Raw genomic sequence first — 27,429 nt, 5'->3', positions numbered from 1 at the left:
AAGCATCCAACAAATATCTGACACAGGTCCTGAGAGATGCTTCTGACTCTTGATTTAATAAATCTACTGTTCACTGTTTCAGTGGCTGTTAAGAAGCCAGTCTTAAGGAGGGGAAGCAGGGAGAAAAGCTCATCAGTATGTGCAGAGGAGGTTGGAAGAGAGGTAGAACAGTTAGTGTCTAAGTCAGTGTTTACAAATTATAAGTGATGGTCTGTAAAACACAGTGGAGACTCTGTCATGGTTTCAATCTGCATTTCAGACAGTTGTATTGGGGATTTTGTCAAAACAAATTGAATTATCAACACACATTTTGAACAACTACCATCAGAAAAGCTCATGATTGGCAATGGCTAATGCAGTAAAAGCATATCTGGTTAGAAAAACACACACTATCAGTCATGGACTGGCCTCCTCAGAGTCCGGACCACAACATTACTGAAGCAGTGTGGGATCATGTTGACAGAGAAGGGAAGAAAAGGAAGTCAACATTCAAAGAAGAGCTTTAAATGTCCTACAAGAAGCCTGGAGAACTATTCCTGAAGACTACACAATTAAAGAAAGAAAGGTTAAGAGTGTCCAGGCTGTGTTAAAGAATAAATAACACACTGTTCTACCAATAATACTAAGTACTGACTTCCGAGCTCATTAGAATTGTACAAACTCTATTTTTTCCCCTTCTATACTGTATTTCTATGTGTGTTTGCAAATGTTTCAATAAGTTGCTGAGTCTATTTCGCGTTTTCCTACAAAAATATAAAGTGATTAAGCGTGTCTTAAGACTTTTCACCGTATAGATGTATATTGTATATGTGAATATGGTGACAACAATGCATTCTATTCATAAAAGAAAAAAATAGCACAAAAGTAATACCTGTAACACAATAATGATTTCAAGGTCCATCCAACTGAAAGCAGGACAGAAACAGCAGAAACATGTCGGAAAAGATTGCCTTAGCTTAAATCAACCTTGTTGATGATGAGTCTGCTTTATCGCTTTGGATTTGAGGTCTGACAATACCCCCTCCAGCCATTACGGGTTAGGGGTATTTTATTTTTCAGTTTGAGAAAAAATAAGCAATCAACCAAGCAACAACTTATCTATTTTCATGACAACGCAGGCAGGCTCGTGTTGGGAAAAGTCAGATATCAAAACTGGTCGCAACCAGTGAAAGCAGAAGATAAAAAATAATGTTCAGGTCCCCCCCCTCCTCATTTAAAGAAACAAAGTTCACCAGCTAAGTGAAACATTTACACCACAACTCGATGGAAAACACAATTCTGGTACTGTCTTCATCACAGCGGGTAGTTATGCTTGTGTCTCTTTGTTTTGAATATAAAGAGCCTCTAGTTCCATAATCAGAGACAAAATTGGACCGATTTTTGCTTCTTTTTTTTGGGGGGGGGGGGGGGGGGGGGTGAAACTAGGGATAAGTATCTCTAACCTTCAGACCTTCAGACTTTTCCCCTTTCAAACCTTCAGACTCCCACCCTTTTATCATATTGGTTAGTTCACAAAGGAGCCTCCCCCTTGACCTGCAGCCAGAACCACACACAAATCCCACAACAGTCTCCAGAGTCTACTCATCCTACACTGTGGACACTCTGCCCACGCACTTACGCTGCAATGTGGTGCAGTCGCATGGCACTCCGTCGGCTCCAGAAGATCGCCGTTACTCCTTTGAACATTACCGGGGGTCTAACAAGCAACATCCAGAGGGAGATGTCAACCCTGCCACGCGTCTACGTCACACGACAGATCCCACCTGAGGGCCTGAAGATCCTCCGCAAATCCGGACAGTGAGTATTTTTTTTAGTAACCTGTTATGTCACTTAAAATAACAAATTTTAGCGTTTTTATGTAACTATGCGATGTGTGCCGCAGGAGATTTGACAGTGATCACTTTAAGCAGTTTGAATGTCTGGTCTGAGAGGTTCATCATTTACTTTGAACAAACATGACTGCTAATGTTTGCCTTAAGGTCTCGTCAAATAAAGCACATAGTCTAAAGGGTATTCCCGGAGAAAGAGAACTGCACAAATGCTTCACTGCACCTTAAAATCCCAGGATTTCTATGAAAAGCACTTTGAGATTATGTCTCTATCTCTAAGAAGAACCATTGTCTGTATATAAATGTGAAACCTGTGCTCATGTATTTGGGATTTTTTTGTTTTTTTCAAAACTGGATTTGATTTAAATCTTCAGTCATGTGATTTCTGTTTTCCTAGGGTGCAGTTTGAGCTGTGGGACTCAGATGACATACCGGTGCCCAGGAAGGAGCTCCTTCAGAAGGTCAAAGGTGTAGATGGTCTGCTTTGCACGCTGACAGAAAAAATTGATGCGGAACTGTTGGACGCTGCAGGTCTGCCCTTTGCCTTTGACAAATAACCTAAATGCAACAAACAGCCTTGCATGTCTTTATATGTGTGATGTATTCCTGCAGGTCCAAACCTGAAGGTCCTCAGTACAATGTCAGTGGGATTCGATCATCTGTCTTTGGATGAGCTGAAGAAACGGTGAGTTCCCTCTTTCTGTTTTAATTTATTGTAACACATGTGAATGCCGTTCATGGCTCTACTGAGAGTGATCTTCCCTTTAAGAAAAAAGGTTCTTAACATGCAAACAGGAAGTGAAATATTCATGTAACGTTGTATGCAATGTTTATGTTCCCCTACAGAGGAATCCGTATAGGTTATACCCCTGAAGTCCTGACAGATGCTGTTGCTGAGTTGACAGTAGCTCTGCTGCTTGCGACCTCCAGGAGGCTCATAGAGGCCACACACGAGGCCAAGACGTACTGTCATATACAAAATAAGATCACACATATGTGGAAAATTTACTAAAACATACATGCACAAATGCAAACTGTGCAAAATAAATTCTCTCTTTCTCTCACTGATGCCAGTGGCGGCTGGGGCACGTGGAGAACGCTGTGGCTGTGTGGTTATGAGCTGGCCAACAGCACTGTCGGTATTCTCGGACTAGGCAGGATCGGTAAGCAGCACGTCACTAAGACAACCTTTACATCAGCGTATCGTCAAACTGCCATTTCTGTCAGTTATGAGCTTTTTACAGTGTGTGATTGTACTCAAAGGTGTGGCCATTGCTGAGCGTCTGGCACCTTTCAAAGTAAAGAAGTTTATCTACACAGATGTGGCCCCCAGGCCTGAGTTGGCGAGTGCCATCAGTGCAGAATATGGTAAGGAAGACCCAGCAAGGACGTTACTCTATGATATGTGGACAAAAGATCCCTTGTCAACAGGGCAGATGAGAGGCAGGTTTAAGGGGCTAGTCAAAAGATAAGGCTACTTAAAACCTTTTGACTTTTTATAAGTCTTTCTTGAAGTCCTAAGAACCATCCACAAACCTAATATGATAAAAGTGATATTAGTGCATCTAGTTTAGTTTTCATCTGATTCCTACCAGCTAAAAAGGTTTGTTTTATTTTAGTTTTCAGTTTATTTTTAATAACCTTGCACTGTATCTTGTTCTAGTCTCTTTTGATGAGCTGGCAAAGCAGTCAGATTTCCTGGCTGTGTGCTGTGCTCTAACACCAGAGACAAAGGAGATCTGCAATAAGAACCTCTTCTCCAAGATGAAAAAGACTTCCATCTTCATCAACACGAGCAGGTACCCCTACCTGATACATGCATGACCAAAGACCCCAAGAGTGGTCTGTGAGTGTTGTGCTCATTAATTACTGATTAACCTGATGTTTAACAGGTTATTTTCCTTCACTGATCACCATTTAATACACAAAATGCAAGGTAGCGGTTTTAAGAAATGACCATTGTGTTTCCTCAAATCCAAATATTCATATTTGAGATATTAGAATTGCAGTTTCACAAGATGACCTCCACAGTTGACTAGTTCACTCACAGGAAATTAGAATGACTAATCATTTAACTTCTCGGTGACTTGCATCTGGAGAAATGGATATGTACTGTAGGCAATCAGCAGCGAGGATTCTGCCCTTTGAGTCTATAACTGTGACTTTGCTGTTGTGCAGAGGCGGGGTGGTGAACCAGGAAGACTTGTATGAAGCTCTGTCCACAGGGCAGATCGCAGGAGCTGGATTAGATGTCACTGTTCCTGAGCCGCTGCCAACCAACCACCCACTGTTTACGCTCAAAAACTGTGGTGGGCATTCTGCTACTTTGAACAGGTTTTTAAATCACACTTGGTCCTCTCTGCCTATCATTAGGTTTTAATATTTTCTCTTCCTGCAGTGATTCTACCCCATATTGCGAGTGCCTCCTATACTACCCGTGATGCTATGTCTTCCCTGGCGGCAAACAACCTCCTCCTGGGTCTGCGAGGGCAGCCGATGATCAAAGAGCTCAAGCTTTAAGAAGAAACAGCTTCCACTCTGAAAAAATGATCAAATAGTGGATGATTAGTTCTACTTACTGTTCAAAATATATTTTGCTGACTGAAGTAAATCCTTGCAGTGTTGCAACTGTCTCCTTTTTCTTTAGTCTTCAGTTTCACATTTTTTAGTTTGGGATTCTAGAGTGCTGTGAAAAAGTTTTTGCCCCCTTTCTGATGTAACTGTTTCCACTCTGATAGGTGTCAGTGACATTGCTTCTCAGCTGCTCATTGTATGTTGCGTTGCTTTTTGAGAACTTTTAGCCTAGTTAGCTTTGTCAGACAGCTTCTATGTTAGCAATTTCTTGAATCAACGGGTCTTGCAGTAATCAGGCCTGAGTGTGGATACGGAAATTGAACTCAGCTTTCCCCAAAAGTGTGGTTAATCACAGTTATCTCTTAATTTAACAAACAAAAAACAAATTTACTCAGGTTATTTTGTCTTATGTTAGAATCAGTTTGATGATCTAACACACGTGTGATAAATATTTAAAAATACGAAATCAGGAAGGGGGCCAAGGCTTTTTCACAGCACTGTATATGATAAGAAAGTTGCACGCAAACTGAATTTCATAGCATTTTTATTCAGCCTATACAACACCTGAACATACTATACAATCTTCAAAGTCCTCAACAGTAAAGAGACAAACATTTAGCCACCTCATTGTTACACTACGGACGTTATACAGAAAAAAACAAACAAAAAAACAAACTAACATCCCCCCAAACCTTTCAATTTTGGCATATCAATAAAAGCCCAGCTTTACAAGCTAGAGGGCATAAGGCAGTGACTTTAATAATCAATTCAGACTTTTATACACATTTCTTTCTAAGAAATCAAACATCTTCATACAGAGGGTAGTTCAGTCAGTGCAGTTTTAATAATAATTTAATAATTAATACAACAGCTGTAGAAGACAGCACCTAACCTGCTTGTGTGACATGTAAACAGTCAAACCTTTGCCTGATCCCATATCTACCTTTGTATTTTTCAAAAGCCTGCTACAGCTACCTCGCTTCATGATGAGAGAAGAAGCTGAATGTGAGTGAGAGTCAGAGCAACAGACTAAATTTTAGTCAGATTAAAGACTAAATCGTCACTGGTCATTTTAAATGACTTTAATAGAGTTCTGAATTAAATTTACAGGGAAAATAACTTTAAATAACTTTTTTTCTTTTTAAAAAAGTGTCATTTTGTAAAGGGCTAACAGTGTGATGACTCTACAGTACAATAAGGTGCCAACTAGGATTGAAAGCAATGATCCTGTCTCACTGACAGCTCAAGTGTCACAATACACCAATCATTAAAGTATACAAAAAGCAAACATGTTAATTAATGTGTTATTTTTTTTCCATTCCAGTTCACTAAAACAGAACTCTACAACACAGCATGAACACTGTTTCAAAAAACATACTGCCATCCAGAGAGGCTGTTTTTCAACCTGCAGGATGTCTGCTAGCAGAAAACCTTCATGTGATATTATTTTTGTAAATCCTGTCTATACTTTTTTTTTTTAAGCGTACACATCCTCAGTTGTAACATAGTTGTCTTGTAACTTACAGCATTCCCCAACATTTATTAAGTTACATTAAAATACAGCTACATAAAACACAAAATCTCTTGTAATTAACAAAAAATGAAAACATTAAAATCTTTTTTTTTTTTTTTTAATTACTTTCTCCATGTGAAATATTCCTTTAGTGATGTTACATTTTTCTAGACTAGTGGAACTTTGTTTTCATTTCCAGCACAACAGAATAACAAAGGAAGAAGGAAGATCATAAGAGCTGGGTGAGCCGGATGGTTGGATTACAATGAAGATGTCGTCACATAGTTCAACATTCCAGTAAACATTATTAGCTGTAAAAAAAAGACTGATTTGTCTCAGTGTTTTTGTATCAGGCGCAACATTATATGTAAAGAGACACGTATAAAGCACTCATATCAAGTACAGTAGCAAACATACACGCAATGTTTACATCTTTAGGAGTTGTTTTGTCTCCTCTCCAAAAGACTTACCAGAAATGTGCAATACAGTATTTACATGTCTAAATATTTTTTTTTCCTCCAACGCATGCTGAACTCGTCACTGAAACTTCGCCGTTCTTTCAATAAACGCACAACACAGAGGAGCTACGGCTGAAAGTCACGTAGTGCCATATCTTTTACAATCACAATAAACTGTTTTATGAATTTAGACAGAAAATTGCGTTTGTTTGTTTTGTTTTTTTAAACCTTTCTCCTGATTGCCGTAATAGTTTTACGTCAGTAAACAATGAAACTTCACTCTAAGGTAAACAGTTGTGGTGGAAGGGTAATCAGGGTAATTCATAATTTCCCCCCTACAAGTATAAAGGTTTTAAAGTGAGGCTGTTACTCTTGCAGACATATGCCACGTGAAGGCCTCCATGAGTACATTTTGAATGATTTGGCCTTTAACCAAAAATATTTTCAACATTAAAATGAGCTCAGCAACAACGTCAGCGACAGACTGAAAATCAACCACAGACGATGATCATGTCACGTTAATTTGACTTGAATTAGTCCACTGCTCGATTCCTCATGATGACTATTAATTAACAAAGTACTGATGACATTTCACCGCATGACAGAATAAAAACACTGTTACAACACTACATACTCTGTCGCCTTCTCAGCTGGTTAAACTGTTAAAATGCTACAGATTTCAGCATTACCCAGGTCTCTCCCACACACTGGATTATCTCTACCTTTTTTTTCTTGCATCTAATAAACCATTAGATTTTAGCACTTACACGCATAATGGCGACCAACGTGGATGAATGTGAATGGATGCGACTGCCCGTGCACAGAACAAGGCACGGTCAATAATGTCAGCTGCTACATGTTTTTACAATTATGCACTGAATATGAATTTAAATACAATATTTTACATGATGTCAGTCTTTAGTGCTGATGTTGCACAGCTGCCTCTGAGTGTTGCAATGACTGAATCGAATTTAATTCCAAGTGTACCACTAACAATGAATTGCCACTAAAGGATCACCTCAAATGGTGAAGACGCTCATCTTGAAGTTTCATAATGGGAGTTCACAAACCAAAGGGTGATGTCACAGCAGCTACGTCCATCTTTTATGCTGTGTTATGCTCACAAAATTGTTAAAAGATGTTTTTTTCCTTTTTAAATTTTCATTTATTGGCCATTATCAATGCCAAATGGTAAATAGCCAGAATTGGCTGATATATCGGCCTGCAGACAAATCAGTCAGGCTCTAATACAGTAAAGTTTAAAGGGTGCACTTTGACACTTTGCAATTAATTAACATAAATAAATATGCTAATTTTGCATGTCCTACATCCCTATAATCTTTCTATGGGCTTAATTTTTTAACAGAAACTTTATCAACTGGTCCTGGAGAAGATCATGTTACATATTCATATTAAGTTACATTTTCATCCCCATCTTTGGTCTGTGATCAGGATCAGTTAGTTTAGACAGAGCGGATAACAAAACTGGCCGTTCAGTCAGAGCTTCAGAAACATTTTTATAACAGCTTTGTGACTTTAAAGGCAGCTACACTGATTCCTAGTGTTTTAATCTCCACACTCTGCTCCTACAGCAAGCCATTGGACATGTTACTGTTCTGCCAGCGCAGACAGGTGGTCTTGGAATGCTTGTATAGGTGTGACGACTGGCTGAAGCGTTTTCCGCACTTCAGACATGCGTAGGGTTTCTCTCCCGTGTGGACACGGATGTGTTTCTTGCAGTCAGTCAGGGTGAGGAAGGTTTTGCAGCAGATTTTGCAGGCGTATTTTCGTGCCCCTTCAACCACTAGAACATTGTGCTCTGAGAGAGCCTTTTTGCACTTGGACAGAACGTCTGCTGAGGCCCGGGTGAGCTGAGGGGGGAGGGAGGTGGGCCTGTTGCCACTCATCTCATACCCCCCGTTCTCATTGAGGAGCAGGGGACCCGCTAGACTTGAGGAAGAAGAGGCAGCATCCTGAAGAATCCCCCCTACTGCCTCTTCTCCTCCCATGCCAGTGGTCATTTTTGGAGCAATGCGTCTGTAGCCTGGATAACTCAGACCTGTGCCGCTGGCTCCTCCTGTCTCTCTTGAGGGCCGTCCCAGTGAATGAAGCCCCAAACTTGAGCGCTGGAATTCCAAATCAAAAGGATCCACTCCTCCACGTCCTCCTCTTGAATTTCCCCCATTTCCTCTGGGGTTTCCTAAACCATCATGCAGGGGGCGGAGGAACAGAGAATCGGCTTGCAGATTATCTCCAAAACTGCTTCTACTCTCACCACTGAGTGGGCCTGATTGCAAAAGAGAGGAAGAAGAAGAGCTCGAAGTGCCAGCAGCTTCCTGCCTCAGCAGAAAGCGATGTGCAACTGCATCCCCAGTTGTTGTGTTCGGAAGGTCGTCCTCTCCGGCAACCATCCCCGAGCTGCCAGTCGCAAAATCCTTTTGGCTGAGGAAGCTGGAAATGTTGAAACCAGGTTTGCCACTCAGTCCATTATTACACCCAAAACTTCCTCCGTTCGCACCTCCTCCTCCTATACTGCTCTTGAGGATGAGCTGGGAGCTGGGCTGGAGAAGAGAGTCGGAGCTGGGCTGGGGTTCAGAAGTGAAGCTGCGGTCGCTGCTTTCTGGGCTCAGCTCCACCTTCTCTTCGTCCTCCTGGCACCCAGGCTCGGGGGGATCACTGCCTTCGGCCTGCGATGTGACGTCGCTAATTTCATCAGCTGGCTCGGGGGAACTTAGCGGCTCACGTTTAACAACAACCTAAGAAAAGCAAGAAAAGGAAAGAAATGTTTCATCTAAGGCCAAGAGAGATAAGACCTCAAATTTTAATGTAAAAATTAATATTCACAACACTGCCTAAAGGTCTCACAGTTGGACAGAATTTTATTGTGGAGAGACTTCTCACAGAAACCTCAGAGCCAGCTCGCGAATGGGTAACACCAGATGCTCTAAAATAATCTCTTGAACAAGCCTGCTTTGCCTTACTAAGACGTTTTATTTTTTCTAGCATGTCATTTCGAAATAAAGAGTTAACATCCAACCATTTCCCCATTCTTCTGTCACAGTGCGTTGCTACTTTGTTGACCTGTGTCGTCTTAGCAGCTGTAACAGTAATTTGCAGGTTCAGGGTGGATAAAGCCATGGTGATAAATTCCTCTATATAAGTTGTAAAACAAATAAAACCTCTAAAGTTAATCATAAATATTTTTTTCTAACTCTAGCCTATAATTGGAAACATTTAGTGGAAAATTAACATGTTAACTTTTGCAAGAAATGGCTTCCTCGCCATTACTGCTGCTGCTGCAGAGTGGGGGGGGGTCAAAATTTCCCCCGTGGTATCGACAATAGTATGGAGCTTCAAGTAGTTTTCTGGGGATTGGTATCGGTAGTTTGGAATTCTAGTACCGTGACAACCCTATAATTGACACTTGATATAGATATTCAAAACTTGGAATTATTGTTATAATCTGTACTTATTTGACTTATTTAATCATTCCATACTGTTAAATGACAATTTGGGGTTATTTAAAATCTATACTGGACAGTCTTTTCAGGCTAAAGTAGGTACTCTGCAGTACTGTGGTACTGTTTACAGTAATGAAGTGCAGGATGGGTGTTCACGATCACTGTTAGGACTGGTTATGACAGCTGAAACTCGATGGCCGAGTTGTCCCTCCTGTTATACCCCTTTGAAGTCTGCTTGAACTCTTCTGCCTGGTGTGTGTGTGTGTGTGTGTGTGTGTGTGTGTGTGTGTGTGTGCGTGTGTGTGTGTGTGTGTGTGTGTAGTTCATGGACTGTAATGTCAATTATCTGCACATTAGTTAATGAGACCACAAAAACACTGGTCAAATTTATGTCTCTTGGATCAAGTCGATGAGGAAAATGTAATCAAGGCTTCAGGGTAACAGTCATTAGTTTGAATGTAAGTTGATGACATTCTTTACTACCCTTCACCTGCCAATCTCCACCTTTAGACATTACACCGCCCAAAGGTTGGAGAGTGGCCACGACAGCTCATGTAACATCTGTTAATATCTCGTAAATTGCAGCAAGAAAAACCCACAAAGAGCAGTGAACCTCAGAGTCAGCACAGGTCAGCTGTCACAGTCCGTCCACAAGGAAATCAAATCCTCGGAACAGAAATTATGTGTGACTTATTTCTAAGTGAGTCATTTTCCCCTGCTGCACTGCTACACCTGATCTTATGACTTCCCTCTTCTGTCCAATTCCTTAACCCCTGGTTGCTTTAATGACAATCAAACCAACGATTTCTGTTAAGTTTGTTTACTTCATACAGACAAGCCTGAGAGGTCTGGAGAGTTTTAACTATGAAAATATTCCTCCCCACTGAAGAGACAAACCTGTAGCTTTACCTTCTGCTCCTCTTCTTCGTTCTCCTCCTCCTCTGTTCCTGATTTTATTTTCACGCCTACTCTGCTGTCCTGCTGATCCTGGTCATCCATGTCCTCTTCTTTGTTTACTCCTTGAATTCTCCCCAAGTTCTCCTCCTCGCAGCATCCACTATCTGACTGACTCGGCATCTGAGGGTCATCTTGGGACGCAACTGCTAACCCAGTGATCGCAGGGTCAAGTTTAGATTCGTCCCCCATCTTGTGGGAATCCGGGGAGAGAAGTGCTCCCTCCTCCCGCTCTGCGTTCACCCCTTCTTCACCTAACAACCCGAGGTTAGGCGCCAAAGGACGCTGTCTCTGTCTGGGTCTCTCCTCTGAAAGCCCCAGCGCCAGAGAGGGCTTCCGTTTGTGGAAGCGTCGGATTGGGAAGGAGGCCCTCTGGTCAACCACCCTACTGCCAACTACATTTCCCGCCCGGTCGTCTTCCATCCCACCCAAAGCAGAGCTCACCAAGCTGAGCCCCAGCTGCTGCAGTAAGAAGGAGCGCTGCAGCTTTGAAGTGGCAGCATTTGCTGCAAGGTTAGCATTAGCTGCTAACATCGGGTTCACTGCTAAATCAGCTACTTGCTGATGCTGCTGCTGTCTGTGCCTCTGCTGCTCCTGCTGTGGGTGGTGATGGGCAGCTCTGTCGGATGAGGGGGACATGGGCAGCGTGCGCGTCGTCAGGTAGTGTTTGCAAGCCTTGACCACATTGTTGAGGTGCAGATGCGAAGCTGCGAGGAGAACATCCATGACATTGCTCTCGCCGAGCATCAGTGTTGACGTGTACATCATGTCCACGAGAGCAGCAAAGGCCTCGGCCGTCACCACCTGCAGAACGCACACAGTGGTTTCAATCACCATTAGAATGACTAAAAACACTTTTTTCGCTTTTTTGACAGCATTTTCTTTCTAACCTCGCTGTCCAGCTGGATCATGTTCATGCTAGCATCTCCCTCTGCGACAGTGAACAGCGCTCTGAAGTGGGTGCTGCAGGCCGCCAGCACGGAGCGGTGGGCTTTAAAGTGTCGGCTTCCTACCACGATGACACAGTCGCAAAGCTGACCATGGACACGCTGATAGTTCAGCTGCTGGAAGATCTGCTCAAAATGGCCTGGGAAATCCATGGCCCTGCAGACAGAGGAGCAGAGGGTAGGTTAGTTATGCAGAACCACAGTCAGTTAGCAAAGCTCAGGTGATCTACTGATGTCACTGCATCTGACCAATCAGCAGCGACCTGGAGCTTTTCAAGCTTCAGTGTTCTTCAACAAATTGGGAAATTCAGTTTACTGCCCCTACGTACTCTTACCCTTATCATCATAATGCCCAAACCAATAGTTCTAAGTTAATTGCTGTATTACAAGAAACATAGTGTATGTAGTTGCCAACTTGACATTATTGAGTAGCACACTGATTGCAGCTTGCTTTTTTAACAATCCATTATGCATGAGAAAAAAAACCCAAAAATTAAATAAGATCAAGTTATCTTAATGGATAAAACAATTGCGGACAAAGTGATAAATCACAACATGTGTTACTACAACACTCATCACACTTCAAAATGTTAAAAAACACTTATTCATCAAAGTAAGACAGGAGAGGATGGAGAGAGGTTAGATTTCAAAAGGTAAGGACTGCTCCGTGACATTTAACAGACTGGGAAGTTAAAGCTGAAACATAACATCCTCATTCATTTTAGACACTTTTGAACTGATACCAGATCTATACCTGATGTGTTGCTTATGTGAAGTGTATACTAACTTTTGCTACTTTTCCAAGGTTGCATGAAAAGGCAGTGTATGGCAGGGTAAACCGGTTAATCTGCGGTACTGTGGGGATGTTTACAGTGCAGAACAGATGTGGCGTTTATGGTCACTGTAACAAGGAAACACGTAAATTTAAAGTTATGGAAAGGAGATTAATTCACTGAATTCCACCTTTATAGTGTGTAGGGGTGTCACAAATCTGCCCTGACAGCCAACAAGAGCAGAAACTCAGGTCAGCTGATCACAGCCCGAAAACAAAGAAAATTTCATTGTGCTTACAATAAAAATTACCTCCAAGTGATGCTGCACTACAAAACTAGAGATCTCACACCTACTCGAATCAAACTTAAACCCACGATTATGCTCATTTTTCTGCTTAGGTGTAGCTACATCAGCATATAGAGCAAGTTTGCATCTGAATTTGGGCTGACATAATGTTTGTACTCCCATAATATTATTTTATTCTTATATTATTAATGAAGTTAAGTTAGCTTTGCACAAAACAGCTGATAGAAATGTCCTCCAAATAGCTCATTTTCACTGCATTTCAGAGTCTGAATCCAGCACTTCAGTATTTTTTGAAACAAGTATGTGTACTTCTACTTGAGTGATGAAATTGTGCATTTTTGAGTACCTGTGGATGCAGTCTAGGATGTCTGAATGGTGATGGGGGTGAAGTTGGATCAGTTTTTGTATTTACTAGCTAACAGCCAGGATGCCGTGGTGCTGTCATTTTATTTTGGTTACTGTGCACAAAATGTTGCGTTTTCCACTGCCTTTGCCTTCTTGCTATAAAGTCATATATTGACGAACAGGTCTAACTTTATTGAACCCCGTCGTCTTTACACACAGTTAACGTCACAACTGCAATGGAACACAATAGCATGGGATGCGACTGGGTAAAATGGCACAAAAGAAGCACTCTCCTGGTGCTGTAAGTCAGAGCAGAGAGCCAGCAGTACTTTAGGTTACCTTGAAAGATCCGGAAAATGCAGGTATCGAGAGGGAGAACAGGGCCCCGATTAGCTAAAGTTAGCTGGCTTCAGCCCAGCAAATAGCCCGTTAGCTAGAGTAAAAGCAGCGGCATGCGGTCACCGAGACTGGACAAAATGTCCCCTCAAGCCGAGCTGTGGATAGCTAACATTTCCGCTGCTACCTCCCGCGTCCCCCTGCGGTCGACTTCCTGACGGTTTGACCCCGAAGCGGCTTGTTTGGTTTTGGCCGTGGGAACGTAAAGCTGGCCGCGATGCACGGTGCCGCGGTGTCCGTTGATCTCCAGCGGCTGCCAGGCTGAGCACACAGCCACGGCGCCAGAATAACCGTTAGAATAATATTGATGCCTCCTATCAATTGGTGAGTGGTAGCGTCATGCTGTGTTGTGTTTTCTAATATTTCCCCCCGCCGACAGACGGTTTTTCCAACCAGACTCACGGGGCGGCGCTGTACCTCTTTTTCGCGTCCATGACCTCACCCGAGGTGAAAAGCTGCAGCTTTACGGTTTTACCACAAGGCGTCGCTGCTGCACCCCCACACACAGCCAGTTAGCCAAAGATTATAAACAGCATCGAGATGGTAAATGCTTTGGCATTTTTATTTTTTTCAAAGCCCGTATAAATGATAATCCTATAATCCAATGAACAAAGACATAGCAGAAGGAACAGTGCAGGCAAAATAAAGAAAGGCACCAGGTAAAGTATCCACAACAAAACTGGAGAAATTAGAGCAGCGGCTTGGCGAAGCGAACACGGAAGTACAGAGGAGTAAACTCTTGCCCTGCATGAAAACTCATCATGACAACAGTCATGGCCGCCTCCTGCTCGTTTGTGTGCTGCGGAGAGGAGAAAGAAGCCGATAAAGCTGTCGTCGGTGAGTCGTCCTCATTTGTTTATTATGTAGAATTTTTCACGAGGATGATGATAATGACACATGACTCTGGGTTGGGCTTTGTAGAGTTTATATTTCTAAAGCATTTAGGTGCACACGTGGGCACTACTGTGTTGTTGTGTCCGAGGCTCTCACGTGTGTCACTCTACAGTCACATCGGTCATTGAGGTTTGATCACGTATAATTCCCGGTGTTTCTGTCTCAATCCCACAGTCCGCTTTTCCAACGGCAGCGTCCAAAATGCAGACAAGCTGGATTTCAGCATGTTTAAAAACACGGAGGAAAGTAACCCCAGGAAAAAGACCAGGCGGATACTGGTGAGGAAGATGAGGATCTATCGTGTGTCTGCACTCTCCGGGCTGTGTTGCTATATTCTCAGTGTTCTTCCTGGTTTCTTTTATTTAGGTTGCAGAGTCAGACAGACTATCCTATGTGGGGCAGAACTTTGGAGTGGGGTCCATGAAGTGCAATAATCTTTGCAAGTAGGTCTTTGCTGCACATTTTGGCATGTTATGGTCACCGAGGAGGAGATTGATAAGGAGGATGTTTGGCATCTTTTTAGATATTATGTGGGCGTGTTGAACAAGCAGACCATGACGATGGAGGTGCATGAAGCTCAGCTCTTCAACATGCAGCCAGTTATACCAGGTAAGAGACCTATAACATATCTGTTGCTATTTTTAACTGCCCATAAAGACCAGAAGCTGTGGAAGGAATGCTTTGTGTGCCTTCTGAGAGTCACTTTTTCTGACTTTTGTCACCAGGAGAGACAACAGACAGTGCAAAACCCCAGGACACTACTCAGACCTACAGAGAAAAGGTGCATTTGCTGCTACTGCCTGTCCATTACAAGACATCTGTGCTTAATTATGTGTAATGTGATGCGAATATCTTGTTATTACCTTTAATGTTTCCCTTTCAGGTTGATTTACTGATTGAGGCCTTTGGTACCAACAAGCAGAAGAGAGCTCTGAGCTCTCGCAGGCTGAATCAGGTGGGCAGTGAAACCCTTCAGCAAGCAGTGGCAAAGGCTGCCAACACTGTGATTGGCGAGAAGGGTCTGGAAGGTGAGCTGCACAGTGGATGCCTCTCCTTGGAGAAATCTGGAAGTTGAATGTTTCTCTCTCCAGTTTTTTTTTTCTTTTCTTAACCTCCCCTCTCTGCACAGCTTTGCAGCAAGAAGTGGCTGACGCAGAGTCGCAAGGAGACCTGGCTCTGCACCTTCCTCCCTGCAATGCAAACACAGACAAACGAGAGGACGTCTATCCATTTGATGAGCGTATCTTTTATTCCTGTGCTGGAGGAGGAATGTGTTTATGGAAATAGGAAGGCAAGGAATCCATTTGAATCCCAGATTACAAGATGGGGTACTAGCGTATGCATGTGTTTGCAGGTTTTTATCTAGAGCCGTACCAGACTTTGTTCAGGTGACCCTTAACCGAATATGTGCAGTCTTGAGCCCAGTGGAGTTTGGTGCTTTGGAGCAGGGTGGTGCCAAAATGGCAGCACTCACCCCCGAAGAGCTGAAAAAGATGAAAGATGATGGAAGGTAGAGGCAACCAAACCTTCAGAGACATTTTATTAATGTGTTCTTGCACTTGAGGTTGATCTTGTGCTTTTTATCTTTAACCTAAAGGTGCCTGAGTATTGTGAAGCATCTAGAGAATCTGCCAACTGAAAGTGAAAGCCGAGACAAAACAGCACGCTGTGCTTTCTACCTCTCTCTGCTCCTCAAACTGGCTCGGGAGAGGAATGTCACCCGCAAGTGTGAGTGAATTTTGTTAGTGTTTTGATGTGGAAAGTGGTATACAAACTTTCACCATTAGAGGGTTGTAGTAATTCATGTTTGCATGTACAGTTGGGCAAGAGGAAGGCTGCCCTCGCATCATCCAGGGCAAACTGTTTAAAACGTTCACCGTGGAGACCTTCAACAATGGCAGGTATGATGGTTAAACACATGTAGCTAATGAAGAAAAATGTTTCTGGAATTTGATTTTGTTTCACTAAATTAATAATTTCATTAGTAATTCAAAAATTTACCAAATGCTAAACCGAGACAGGGAAGCTAAATAATATATACAGTTGTAAGAAGTTTACATACACGAATCATGAGCATGAATGTCATGGTAATTTTGGGCTTTTAATGACTTCTTTGAACTGTTCTTTTCTCAGCGTGGAATGATTGTACAGCATACACCTTTAATGATTTTAAAAACCAAGAATTAGGTGCACAAGTTTCAATTTAATTAGGATTTTCTCTAATCCACACAGGGTAAAATATATAGATACACTCACTTAAATAATTTAGTAAGTGTTGTTAAAGGTTCTACAATGTATTTTAACAAAGTTAAGGCCTATTAGCTTCTCGATAGTGATCGTGATTGACTACATCTTTTAGTTTCTCTTTGCAGCATAAGAAGGGATTGTTCGATAGCACCAACTGGATTGAATAATACTCAGAATAATGCAAAAGTCCAAGAAACTAATTGAAGATCTAAGGAGATCTGTAGTTTCTTGGAGACCCTCGAAAGAACTACAGATTCCAACATCATCAGTTTAAACAGCTGATATGTCATCACTTTGCCAAAAATGTCACCCTCATATGAGAGAAGGTGAGCTAGGACAGTCAGGAACAACCCAGAAACCACCATGGCTGAAGCCTGCCATGAACTGGAAACTGCTGGAACACCAGCATTACTGTCCACAGTGAAGCACCTTTTTCATTGCCATGAACTGAGAGGGTGGCAACCAACAAAGAAGCCCCAAACACACATTAAAACTGGTTTTAGAATGAATAAAGCAGGCTAACATTAAGCCTCTGGAATTGCCTTTCAAAAAACAAAAACCCAACTCAATCCTGTTTAAATTTATTCAGTGTGCTTTAAAGCCAGGTCTATGCCAGGAAACTAACAAATTTAAGTGAACTTTACCAGTTCTACCAAAAAGAGTGGTCAAATATTCAGCCAGAATTATGCCAGAAGCTTCTTGAGGGCTGCCAAAAAAATCTCATTAGTACAACTTGCTAAGGGACATTAACCAAATATTAGTGGGGATGTGTGTGTATATATTTGAATCTGTATGCATACTTTTGACCTGTGTGGATTTCAGAAAATCCCAAATAAATTTAAACTTGTGCACCTAATTTTTGTTTAACTAAAAGTTATTAAAGGTGCGTGCTTTACTATCATTTCACTCTGGAAAGCAGTTCAAATAAATGTTTTTTTTTTTTTTTTAAAAATCACCAAATTATTTATGGCAGACATTCATGGCCATGATGAGTTTATGTAAACATCTGACCACAAAAGTATAGTTGTTGCTGCACTGATTCTTTTCAAAAGACACACTTTCTTTACTTTTCTGTTTAGAATCCAGAACATGGTGTCGTCGTCAATGCGGGTCAAACTAGCAGCATACTGCTTAGCTCTGCTGCTGCATATGGGTAACATGACAGCTGACCTCACATTACTGCATCGTGACCTGGGAATCACTGAGGCAAGGTAAGCAGGGGAATAAAAAGGAAGCCTTTAAAAATCGTTTCTTACATTGTTTAAATAAAGAGTAAAATCATTAATGAAGTCAATAATGTGGACTTAACCACAGATACTACTGTTCTCCTCCTTTACTCTGTAGTTTTTGTTTAAACTGTAAACTATTGTGATTCTTGTGCTCTCCTATAGGATGACTGAAGTCGCAAAGTCAATGAGACTGACCTTGGTGAAACCAGCTCGAGGCAAGGGTGATAACATTGAACTGCAAGATGACAGCAGACTGGCCGCCCTTGTTCTGCCTCTGATCAAATACGATCACTTCACTGAGAGACGGAAACGCAAAAAGATGCACTGAGGACGCGAAGGAGAACCGAGAACTGGACAGAAAGAAATGAATATCAAACAAATGGCTGCATTAAACAAGGCTTGTTTGTTAATGCTTTTGTAGACAAATAAAGTGAACTTCAAGTTGTATATGACACGCTTACATTTAAAGATAGAAAAAAAAGACTAAAGAGCTGTAAACAAATTCTAGATGACAGAACATCTAGCAGGAACGTATAGGCACGTTTGTAGACATCACATGTTGCACACTACATATCTTCCCCTTCTCTGAGTGTGTGGACAGGATATCTGGATAACTGCCTTTCTCTTCTGTCTGCTGGTCTTTTTTTTTTGCTTTTGATTTATTTTTTACAAATGCAGACAAATTAAATAAGCTGTTACAAAAGCTAAACTGTCGTCAGACAATAGTGGATGGTTGTGAGATTATATTTCAGCAAATGCGAACCCTCTTCTGAAACCGAAACCTACTCAAATGTGATTGGTTGGTCGAACTTAAGTGCAGGTGGACTACAAATGGAACTATAAAGCTTAGACTACCAACAGTTTTTTTTGCATAATCATATGCAGACATCTGTTTAGTTTTCTGTGCAGCATGTTGACAGGATCTGAAATAATGAAATGTCTCAAAAAGCTGAAGTGCATTAAGTTTTAAAAACCATAGAGGACATTACGCAAGAAGAGACCCGCCAACAAACAGGACAGAAAGAGACAGAATCTTAATTTTGGCTTAGTTGCATAAAAGCCCTCACGCTATGAACACACCTTCCCTCGCTACAGCATCCCTTAAATAGTCAACCAAGGCACAGCTTTACTTTGACCCACTGTCAAAGCCAGCATTTCTGAAGCCTTTGACTCCTGCTAGGATTTAGAAATGTGCACTTCCTAACCAGCAAGTCCCTATAAGCAAAAATAAGACTACCAAACAAGTCTGCAGTAAATGAGCTAATGATAAACTAGGCAAAGCTCTAGTCTCAAACAGATTCCAAAGAAGTATGAATGTCTTGTACTCCAGCTTCGGTTTTCAATAGCCCACGTTTTATGAGTACAGTAGCATTTTAATCGTAGAAGTACAAAAGTCTAATTTCAGATTTTCAAAATCTTCTTCCACCTTAATAAAAATGAGGGTGGATGGTTCCTTTAATGTTTCAGTTGCCGTCTCCAGCTACTTGGACAATTAACCGAACCCTTATTTTGACAGTCAGTGCCCCACGTGTATGGTTTACAGCAGTTAAGGAGCAACCCGATGCTGACCTCCTGACCCTGGCTATCATATTGGCTTGTAAGTTCTTGCCAGTATTCACAGGATGCTGCAAAACATGCTGCCGCTGTGGCAACCACTTTCCACAGTTGCGCCGATCCTGGTGGTCACGGAAATTCCAAGTCCAGAGGGATACTGGGATGAAGAGAGACCAGCAGGGGAGCTGGCCAGTGGGCGAGGAGGAGGGTTTTCCATAACCCAGGGGGGAACAGATGTACAGCTATGAAATGAAGAGAGAAAAAAGGGTAAACAGCAATTGGGAGGTGCCCTTTAAGATTATTTTTCACCCCACCCCTATTTGTTTTTTTAAACCATTTTCATCTTCAGCAGTTCCTGAGGGAAATAACTTTTAAGCTGCACACCATTTTTTATGTCACTAGCTAGCTGTCACTGACCGTTATACAATTCTGAGCAAACGGCACACAGTGAATTTTTAGAGCTTTTTCTTCTCATAAAAACCTGCTTCATTCAAAAACGTTGCTATTAGAGTAAACTGTAGCAGTACATGTATGGGTCCAGCCCAGCAAAGCTAATAAATAGAGAGGGAATGTGATTAAGAAAAACAACCACTGCTCTCCACTGAGGTAATAAAACCAGTAAAAGAACTGCAGTGTGGTGGGACGCACTACCAACACGGTAAAGAACCAAGGACTAAAGCCTCTAAGGAGCCAAACCCCAAACACAGAACTCAAGTTAATAAGATGAGGCAGCAGCAACTGATTCAAGCGGTATCCTGATATTTAGATGGCCTTCCTTAGTACTTCTCCAAGTACACCATCTTCTAACCTCTGAGGTTGGACCCTAGGTCTTGAACTGGGGGATCATTTCACATGTAAGGAAAATGTGATCACTACACCACGGAGCCACTGCTTTCCTACTAAAAGCAATGACCTCAAAAAGTTCTTTAAGTTAACCTGCAGATCTGAGTAATTTTTTACTCAGATCACTTACTATTTATTAGTAATTTGTTAGACACTGCGCAGACAGCAGAAGCGATAGAAAGTGACGACACTAATTCCACTGATGGTCTACTGCAGGGGTCTCCAACTCCAGGCCTCGAGGGCTGGTGTCCTGCAGGTTTTAGATGTGTCCTTGATCCAACACGGCTGATTCAAATGGCTAAATTACCTCCTCAACTTGTGTTGAAGTTCTCCAGAGGCTGGTAATGAACTAATCATTTAATTCAGGTGTGTTGATCTAAAACCTGCAGGACACCAGCCCTCGAGGCCTGGAGTTGGAGACCCCTGGTCTACTGAATGTCTGCCAGTTTTTAATGGGCCTACTGATTACCTGTCATCATGCCTTAGAATGCTATTGTTCCGCAGCACACAGCTCTCATTGCCAGGATCCATATGTAGCAACGCTTTTCTGTTGTCACGGTGACCCTGGAACAAGATGTTGTCATGGACAACACCTTTAACTGGCCCTAGCACGGCGATCCCACAGCCTTGTGAGGGTTGGACACGATTGCGCATTACCTGAAGACAAAAAATTATTAAAAACTCAAATGTAATGAAGTTATGGTTAATATAAAAGTAAACAGCTACAATATGCAGGTCTAATAGTAGGTTTGGAGATCTTCAGTCCATCCCACCTTGATATCGGCAGTTCCACAGACCTGGATTCCACATCCACGGTTCCCAACAACATCATTCTCCACAATCTGCCCATTACCACTGAAACTGACACCATAGCCACTGTTTTCATAGATGCCATTACCACGAAGCTCCACTCTGCAGTCTTTCTCCACCGCAACACCACCTCGACCATTTTCCAGAATGCAGTTTGTAGCAAGTCGGGTCAGCTGACTGCTTTGCAGCACGGCAATGCCAAGGCCACGGTTACAGTTTATCAGGTTAGCAAAAACATTCAGGGCCTCAGTGCTCTTCACATACAGACCAACTGCTATAGAAAGGGACAAACAGATGGAGAAATGACGAACAGTCTTTCATTCTCTTGCTCTATCGGCATTTGATTAAACAGATCAATTTATTACCTCCATTGTAGCTCATGCAGTTGCTCTCCACCAGGGCCACGCTAATAGAGCGGCGAGCAGAGTGGCGCTCATCTTCACTGTCCAGGTCACTGTCCCAGGCAAACAGTTCACCTTCCTCATTAAAGTTCTCCTGCCCTTCACGTCCCTCTCCTTCTACACCCCTCCTGTCTGCACCGCCTCCTTCTCCAGCGATTCCTTCCTGCCCAGGCCAGTTTCCCTCCCTGACCTCAATGTTCTCTGGGTCCTTCCTGCAGAACACTGCCAGCCCATACATACAGTTATGGATGATGTAATTGCTTAGGAGCTGTGGGAGGCTGGACGACATAACCCACACACCGCAGCCTTTGTTACCTGAAGGAGTCAGAGAAAGAGGGAAACTGAAACTGTTCTGAGTCAGGGGTGTTGAAAATGAGCTATTAAGCACAATGAAGCCTCTAAGAGATAAATAATACATACAAAAAACCTGGTTTCCCTCAATAAGTCCACGTCCTCTCTCTCCCACCACAACACCATCTGAGTAGCCGTAACAAATGTAGTTGTTCCGTAAGATAGGGTCGCCTCCTCTGCGGATATCCACACCGCCCCATTGGTTCTCTCGAATCACATTCTCTGGAATTAAAATTAGTTTTTATCTGTGTACATTAGTGGGGAAACACGAAGAAGCCATTTGTCATTTTGTGTGTTCATCTGGATAAGACAATGGAGCAGATGCACTGACACCTGTTATCATTCCTCTGCCGTTCTCATTTATAGCAATCCCTGCAGCCTGGCCCTGGAAGATGTGATTCCCACTGAGAAAGAAAGAAAAAAAAGGGGGGGATAAAAGTTCCCACGGAGCAAATGATGAATAAAAAAAAAAAAAAAAGAAGCTAGCTCTGCTGTAGGCTTGCTACAGAAATCCAGATTTCTATCTTTTTAAACAATTCCAGTCTCAAGATAAACATGAACACAGTGAATAATATCCAAATTAATTGCTTGCAGACTCCAACCTACCTTACCACGGGATTTCCACTGAAGAGAATATATACCCCAGCTTCTTTGTTGTTGTAAATCTGATTGCTTCGAATTGAACCTTTTCCATTGCCAAGGACAACAACCCCAGAGCGCAAACCACTGTGTATTTTGTTGCACTGTGGATTAATAGTTGATAATGGATAAAGAGACTGAGGAAATTAGTTTCATCTGGAAAGCCTGAATAGATCATTTCTGGAAATCATAAATATTCATACTCTGGGTCTGTCTGTTTTATGCATCTTAAGCTCTTAAGTTGAGTAAGTTAGAAAAGTAATGAACAAAAATCTCCTCATCCATGATATCTGGGCATGCTGCTGAAAGGGTCTGGGACATGCTATCACAGGAATTTTTTGTTTGCTTGCATCTTTAAAAAGTTGGAATCCAATCAGCAATTGTGTGGCATTTACCACAATGGTTGGGTTCGCCCCCTTTCGGATATCCAGCCCTGCCTCCCCGTTTGAGTGAATGTTGTTTTCTGCTATGAGGCCCTGAGCAGAGAGGCGCAGAAACACGCCTGACGCACGACATTCGCAGACCTCGTTTCTCAGCATTACGATCTGAAGCAGGAGAGAGATAGAAAAGGAAGGTGATCAAGTAGCAGCTTGAATAGGACACTGATGCTAAATTACTAATGATACGAGCTACTTTAACTTGATATGTTTCCCAAATACACACAATACACAATCGCAGATGCATGCCATTTGTATGAAGCAAAGTTACTAGGAACATTATTAACTGTGGAGTTTTGGATGCAGCGCACGGCGTAGTTCAGGCTACGAAAAACATTCTCCTCCAGTCGAGCTTGTCCATAATTGGACAAATGCACACCGCCCTTCCCGTCCCTGAAGAGGCATCGTCTGAGGATGCAGCCAAGTGTCGATGCTGCCAACATGTGAGCCTCTGGGTCTCTGTCTAACTCCTGCTGTAGGGTGAGAGGGTCAGGGATCATAGAAGGGGGATCTGGGGAAGAGGAAAGTGGAAGAGAGCCATCTGGCCGGGGGTTGAGCAAATGTGATAGGCCATGATGGTCACATGGGATTTTGTACTCCAGTGTAAAATGATTTTTGGTGTTGTTGGCCCCCCACTCGTCTCTGTTCTCCTCTCCCTCACTGCGCTCACCATCACTCCAGCCATCTTCAATCACTGTCCTCTGACATACCGCATCTACCCCTGTTCTCCTCTTCCAGTCACCTATGGTTATGCTCTCCTTTTTAACATTACCACCTGGAGGTTGATGTCCACCAGTGGAGGCAGCCGGATGTCCTTTGGGAGAACTATTATGCTCAGATAGGCCACATGATGGGAACGTCCTAGCCAGAGCTGCCAAATGTTTACAAGCCCAGTTCCTTTCTGAGACCGGGGGACCTTCCACAGTCACTGAAGCTGTGTCACTTCCTGAGAAGTCACAGCTGTCAAATAAACTCAGGACAACTCCCAGCAAGTGTGCAGAGCTGCCCTGGGAGAAGGAGCAAAACCGAGCCTGGCAGGTTCCTGGCCCACGGATTTGCAGCTGAGCCCCCTCAAAGTTGCAGTTATCTAGTTGGACATGTCCCCAGGATGTCTAGAGGAGAGCAAGACAGAAAGAAACAAAGAAATATAATTAGATTCTATTTTCTCTTGTGTTTATAGGAGTGTATAGACTAGGCCAATCTGACTCTGAGACTCTTAGGAAACAAGCTGCACCTTGTAGACAACCGTGGAGAACCAGGGTGGCATGAACACCAGATTACACAGCCTGGCAGTAGGGCACTGCTGTTCCATACACACTAGGAGGGCCACCTCGCCCAGTCGGCCTAACCCAACCAGCTCCACCGGTACTTTCAGCGCTACCTCAGCCTGCTCCTCATACACCCCTGGATGGAGCACCACTCGGTCGTAAGGCCCCACCACCCCAAGGGCTCCGCGCAGGGTCTCAAACTCACATCCCGGCCCCACGTGCCAAACCCTGCGATCTTTCCGACGACGGAAGAAGAGAAGGCAGGCGGAGGACTGGAGCTCTGGACCATTTTGAGTCCAGGTGCGGGTGGCAAGGGCATGCTGTTTCAGGGCCTCTCTCCACGAAGGGGGCTCCAGATGAGGTTGACTAGGCCAGTTGGGATGTCGGCACTCAGGGCAGCCCAGGCAGAGCTGTCTCCAGCGGGTGTTATCCAGAGAGAGGATGAGCTCCCGCCAGGCACGGCACACCTGGCAGCAGCGGCCCAGGTCAGGGAGAGGGAGATAGGCTAAGATAACCCTCCACAGCTCCACGGGGAGGCTGCCCACCTCCATGGCAGCAGAGACGCCGGCTGGTTAGCACCGCGATGGGAGGTATACCTGGAGACAGACACACATGCACACGCACGCGCATTTCAAGGCAACAGGAAGCGCAAACCGTTACACAACAATATTACACAACAGGATATTCAACTGCGTTTTGTTTTTAATATTCGCACATCAACACCAAATGGCGCCACGACCAGCGTTAATTTTAGCCGAAAAACAAAATACAGCGAAAACTAGATATGAATTATGTAACCTCACTGTTCATTTTGCGTAGCGGTAAACGATATCTCCACTAAGGGCCTGTAATATTGCCCTGAAAGTTTGCTACAGTTAAACGCGGTTAGCTAGCGGCGTAACTAACGCTAGCCCAAACGTCCTTACCTTTTACCAGTTTGCCATAGTCAACACATGTCGGCTCGACGTTTAGACAAGCCATCCATCCGGCGTTGCATGCCTGCGACACTGACTTTGTCCTCGCATCCTCCGGAGTTCACAGCTATCATAATTACTACAGATGTATCATCGAAATAAATGGAGTTCAGACGATTGCTTACAGTTTACAGCAAGAAACCCAAGATCCCCATCTTCCGCTTCCCAAAAGTGGGCGTTTACTTCAGCTTCCCCTTGGTGCATCCAAGGGGAAGCTGAAGTATAGGGAAGAACGTTGTTAACTAGTTAGACCCCAAATTCAGAGCCGGGCCAAGCTTTTATGGTGCCTTAAGTGGAATTTAATTTGGTGCCCCCCCGCTAATCCCACCTCAGCACCCCAATATTAACTATATATTATCAATTTAAAAAATCCTATGTGCATTCTACATTTACCAAAACTATTATCATGACTTTCTAGTGCACTGGAGAGAAATTAAAAAAAACAACAACCCAGCAACCTGACAGTGTATTTTTTTTTAAACATACTAACTGTTTTAATTGTTGTTAAAATGTGCAAAATGACAGAACAATCATAAGGAATTTAACATAGGCCTAAATATGATTATTTGTTATGCAACAATGCAAGTTTTAAAACAGAACAAATTAAACAGAAAGCTAGCAGTAGGTTACCAACCATAATGCCTGTGGTTTCCATTGCCTAAACTCAACACACCTTTAGCTAATTCTGTTACAGTATTGTCAGTGGGCCTCTTTAACAATAGGCCTATTCTGGCTGTCTGTGAGAAATATTGCTTTAGGTTTTATTATCAGTTATCAAAATAAATAGTGAAGCAAATGTGAGACTAAATGTGTTTTTCTTTTCTAAAACAGTAAAAGACAGCATTTATTAAGTTATCATTTGTTACCTAACCAGTTACATACTGGCTAATATATATGGAATCAGCAGTTATTGAGAAGAGGATGATGATTTTTTTCTTTTCTTTTGCATTGTATACTGGTGTGAATGGCATGTCATGTGACACGGGCATGATGTTTTACTTTGTTTGAGTCTGGAGTCTGGAGTTTTGGTCACTCTGAACTTGCATGGCTTCTCTGTTTATGAGATATTTGCACACTGAGCGGACAAAAACTGAACTGTTAACAAATAGGTCCTCTCTAATTAATGGATGTTTTTCTGGTAGCTTCTGGCTGCACAGAATGTGAGTAAAGGGTTAGCATGAGGATGAAAGGACTTAATACAGTAAGTACATTATTTATTTCCACTCAAAAGTAGAAAAACCTTTCATTTTTTCTTTCTGAATGTATAGGCAGTTTCTATTAATATAGGTTAATGAAAGTAAAGTGCTCTCTCTGTTGATGTAAGCCATTGTAGCTCATCCACCAGTCTCTTTCTCTCTCATGTGTTAGATGCTTTTTTTATTTGATAAGTTACAGTTTGGACTGGTGTTTACATCAATGGATAGACTATCACAATACACAGCCAAAATAACAGTGAAACAGTCCATTGTCAATATCAAAATCCAGTGCCAATGCTATGGCAGAGAGGCCTGCAGCTCTGCCACAAAAGCAGCACTTTCCTTCCCACAGCAGTGCTTTGTTGCTGATGAATGCACCCTTCAAAATCCATTCTCTCCTAATTTAACAGTCCTTCACAGCTTATAGAATACGTATTAGCATGGAAAAAACGGAAGTCCATAATATTCATGTAAGAGATGACATCCCGAAGAGGTGAGAGTCCAGTCTTGTCTGCACAATCACATGGCTTGCCCTACCTCATCTAGCCTGCAGATGTCACTGTTGAAACATTTTGATCAGAACCTCAACCACAAATAGACATTTTATTTAATAAATTATTCTGACATGTGGTAAATATTAATTTCAGTCAGTTACCCTGTTGACATTTAATATTGCTCTTGTCTTTGGAAAGATGACCACTTTTAATGCCCTTCCATCTGCCACCAATCTGTTACATCATTTACTGTCTTTCATTTCATAACTCTAAATCAATAATGTGGTTCTTATGTATACCCCAGAATCTCTTGCAAATCTCTTCACCTTTGTAAGCTATTAAATTCAGCTTCTTATCAGGGTGATGGGTTTAGTCAAACTGTAAAGCATTCAGGACTCTGGGGCTTTTATTGTGAAAGATAAGGACATGAGCACATGGCAGAACGGATCGTGTTTCTCGGGTCTGCTTTGGCCCACTTATCAACCAATCAGCATTCAGCCTATGCCAAACTATGCGTTGTTGGATTTCAAAAGAA

The 27,429-nt window shown here is 42.6% G+C and overlaps 4 protein-coding genes across 7 annotated transcripts; 2 read left to right on the top strand and 2 right to left on the bottom strand.

The window, feature by feature from the left end:
- Positions 1-1,569: 1,569 nt before the first annotated feature.
- On the top strand, positions 1,570-4,475 carry grhprb (glyoxylate reductase/hydroxypyruvate reductase b). Its single transcript, XM_084931274.1, has 9 exons — positions 1,570-1,797; positions 2,227-2,360; positions 2,442-2,514; positions 2,676-2,792; positions 2,904-2,992; positions 3,093-3,197; positions 3,493-3,628; positions 4,008-4,138; positions 4,228-4,475. Exons 1-9 carry the CDS (start codon positions 1,625-1,627, stop codon positions 4,347-4,349), a joined length of 1,080 nt encoding a protein of 359 aa, XP_084787400.1. The 5' UTR covers positions 1,570-1,624; the 3' UTR covers positions 4,350-4,475.
- Positions 4,476-4,930: 455 nt separating this feature from the next.
- On the bottom strand, positions 4,931-15,425 carry zbtb5 (zinc finger and BTB domain containing 5). 4 transcript variants are annotated; one of them, XM_084931272.1, is made up of 4 exons: positions 15,315-15,425; positions 11,680-11,893; positions 10,733-11,593; positions 4,931-9,130 (listed from the first exon to the last, which is right to left on the bottom strand). In XM_084931272.1, exons 2-4 carry the CDS (start codon positions 11,887-11,889, stop codon positions 7,961-7,963), a joined length of 2,241 nt encoding a protein of 746 aa, XP_084787398.1. In that variant the 5' UTR covers positions 11,890-11,893; positions 15,315-15,425; the 3' UTR covers positions 4,931-7,960. The 4 variants fall into 4 exon arrangements, with proteins under 4 accessions (XP_084787398.1, XP_084787395.1, XP_084787396.1 ...); XM_084931269.1 differs by lacking the exon at positions 15,315-15,425 and adding an exon at positions 13,975-14,045; XM_084931270.1 differs by lacking the exon at positions 15,315-15,425 and adding an exon at positions 13,975-14,045 and having other exon boundaries at positions 10,745-11,593.
- polr1e (RNA polymerase I subunit E) lies at positions 14,302-18,374 on the top strand. The gene is made up of 12 exons (XM_084931273.1): positions 14,302-14,394; positions 14,626-14,729; positions 14,818-14,894; positions 14,975-15,060; positions 15,177-15,232; positions 15,335-15,479; positions 15,581-15,691; positions 15,865-15,961; positions 16,049-16,179; positions 16,271-16,352; positions 17,778-17,909; positions 18,090-18,374. The coding sequence occupies exons 1-12, from the start codon at positions 14,319-14,321 to the stop codon at positions 18,253-18,255; spliced, it is 1,263 nt and encodes a 420-aa protein (XP_084787399.1). The 5' UTR covers positions 14,302-14,318; the 3' UTR covers positions 18,256-18,374.
- Positions 18,312-25,468, bottom strand: fbxo10 (F-box protein 10). The gene is made up of 11 exons (XM_084931268.1): positions 25,157-25,468; positions 24,197-24,826; positions 23,250-24,074; positions 22,921-23,070; positions 22,493-22,629; positions 22,220-22,290; positions 21,956-22,108; positions 21,500-21,850; positions 21,098-21,408; positions 20,794-20,981; positions 18,312-19,723 (listed from the first exon to the last, which is right to left on the bottom strand). The coding sequence occupies exons 2-11, from the start codon at positions 24,779-24,781 to the stop codon at positions 19,543-19,545; spliced, it is 2,952 nt and encodes a 983-aa protein (XP_084787394.1). The 5' UTR covers positions 24,782-24,826; positions 25,157-25,468; the 3' UTR covers positions 18,312-19,542.
- Positions 25,469-27,429: the final 1,961 nt, after the last annotated feature.

The sequence above is a fragment of the Perissodus microlepis genome, chromosome 6 (assembly GCF_051167445.1).
Source record: "Perissodus microlepis isolate ML-2025 ecotype Zambia chromosome 6, ASM5116744v1, whole genome shotgun sequence".
Classification (NCBI taxonomy): Eukaryota; Metazoa; Chordata; class Actinopteri; order Cichliformes; family Cichlidae; genus Perissodus; species Perissodus microlepis.
The sequence above is the reverse complement of the archived record's forward strand: the minus strand, read 5'-3'. Positions and strand labels throughout refer to the sequence as shown.

Bases quoted from the DNA above. Each gene is read 5' to 3' on its own strand.
- grhprb (XM_084931274.1), top strand. From the start codon at position 1,625: ATGTGGTGCAGTCGCATGGCACTCCGTCGGCTCCAGAAGATCGCCGTT. The intron at 2,993-3,092 runs GTAAGCAGCACG...TTGTACTCAAAG, and splicing joins TCTCGGACTAGGCAGGATCG to GTGTGGCCATTGCTGAGCGT. The intron at 4,139-4,227 runs GTGGGCATTCTG...CTCTTCCTGCAG, and splicing joins GTTTACGCTCAAAAACTGTG to TGATTCTACCCCATATTGCG.
- zbtb5 (XM_084931269.1), bottom strand. The intron at 11,594-11,679 runs GTTAGAAAGAAA...TGCGTTCTGCAG, and splicing joins TGATCCAGCTGGACAGCGAG to GTGGTGACGGCCGAGGCCTT. The intron at 9,131-10,732 runs GTTTGTCTCTTC...TGCTTTTCTTAG, and splicing joins AGCAGAAGGTAAAGCTACAG to GTTGTTGTTAAACGTGAGCC.
- polr1e (XM_084931273.1), top strand. From the start codon at position 14,319: ATGACAACAGTCATGGCCGCCTCCTGCTCGTTTGTGTGCTGCGGAGAG. The intron at 15,692-15,864 runs GTATCTTTTATT...GAATATGTGCAG, and splicing joins CGTCTATCCATTTGATGAGC to TCTTGAGCCCAGTGGAGTTT. The intron at 16,353-17,777 runs GTATGATGGTTA...TTTTCTGTTTAG, and splicing joins GAGACCTTCAACAATGGCAG to AATCCAGAACATGGTGTCGT.
- fbxo10 (XM_084931268.1), bottom strand. From the start codon at position 24,781: ATGGAGGTGGGCAGCCTCCCCGTGGAGCTGTGGAGGGTTATCTTAGCC. The intron at 22,630-22,920 runs GTAAATGCCACA...ATTAATCCACAG, and splicing joins GGGCGAACCCAACCATTGTG to TGCAACAAAATACACAGTGG. The intron at 21,851-21,955 runs GTATGTATTATT...TGACTCCTTCAG, and splicing joins TGAGGGAAACCAGGTTTTTT to GTAACAAAGGCTGCGGTGTG.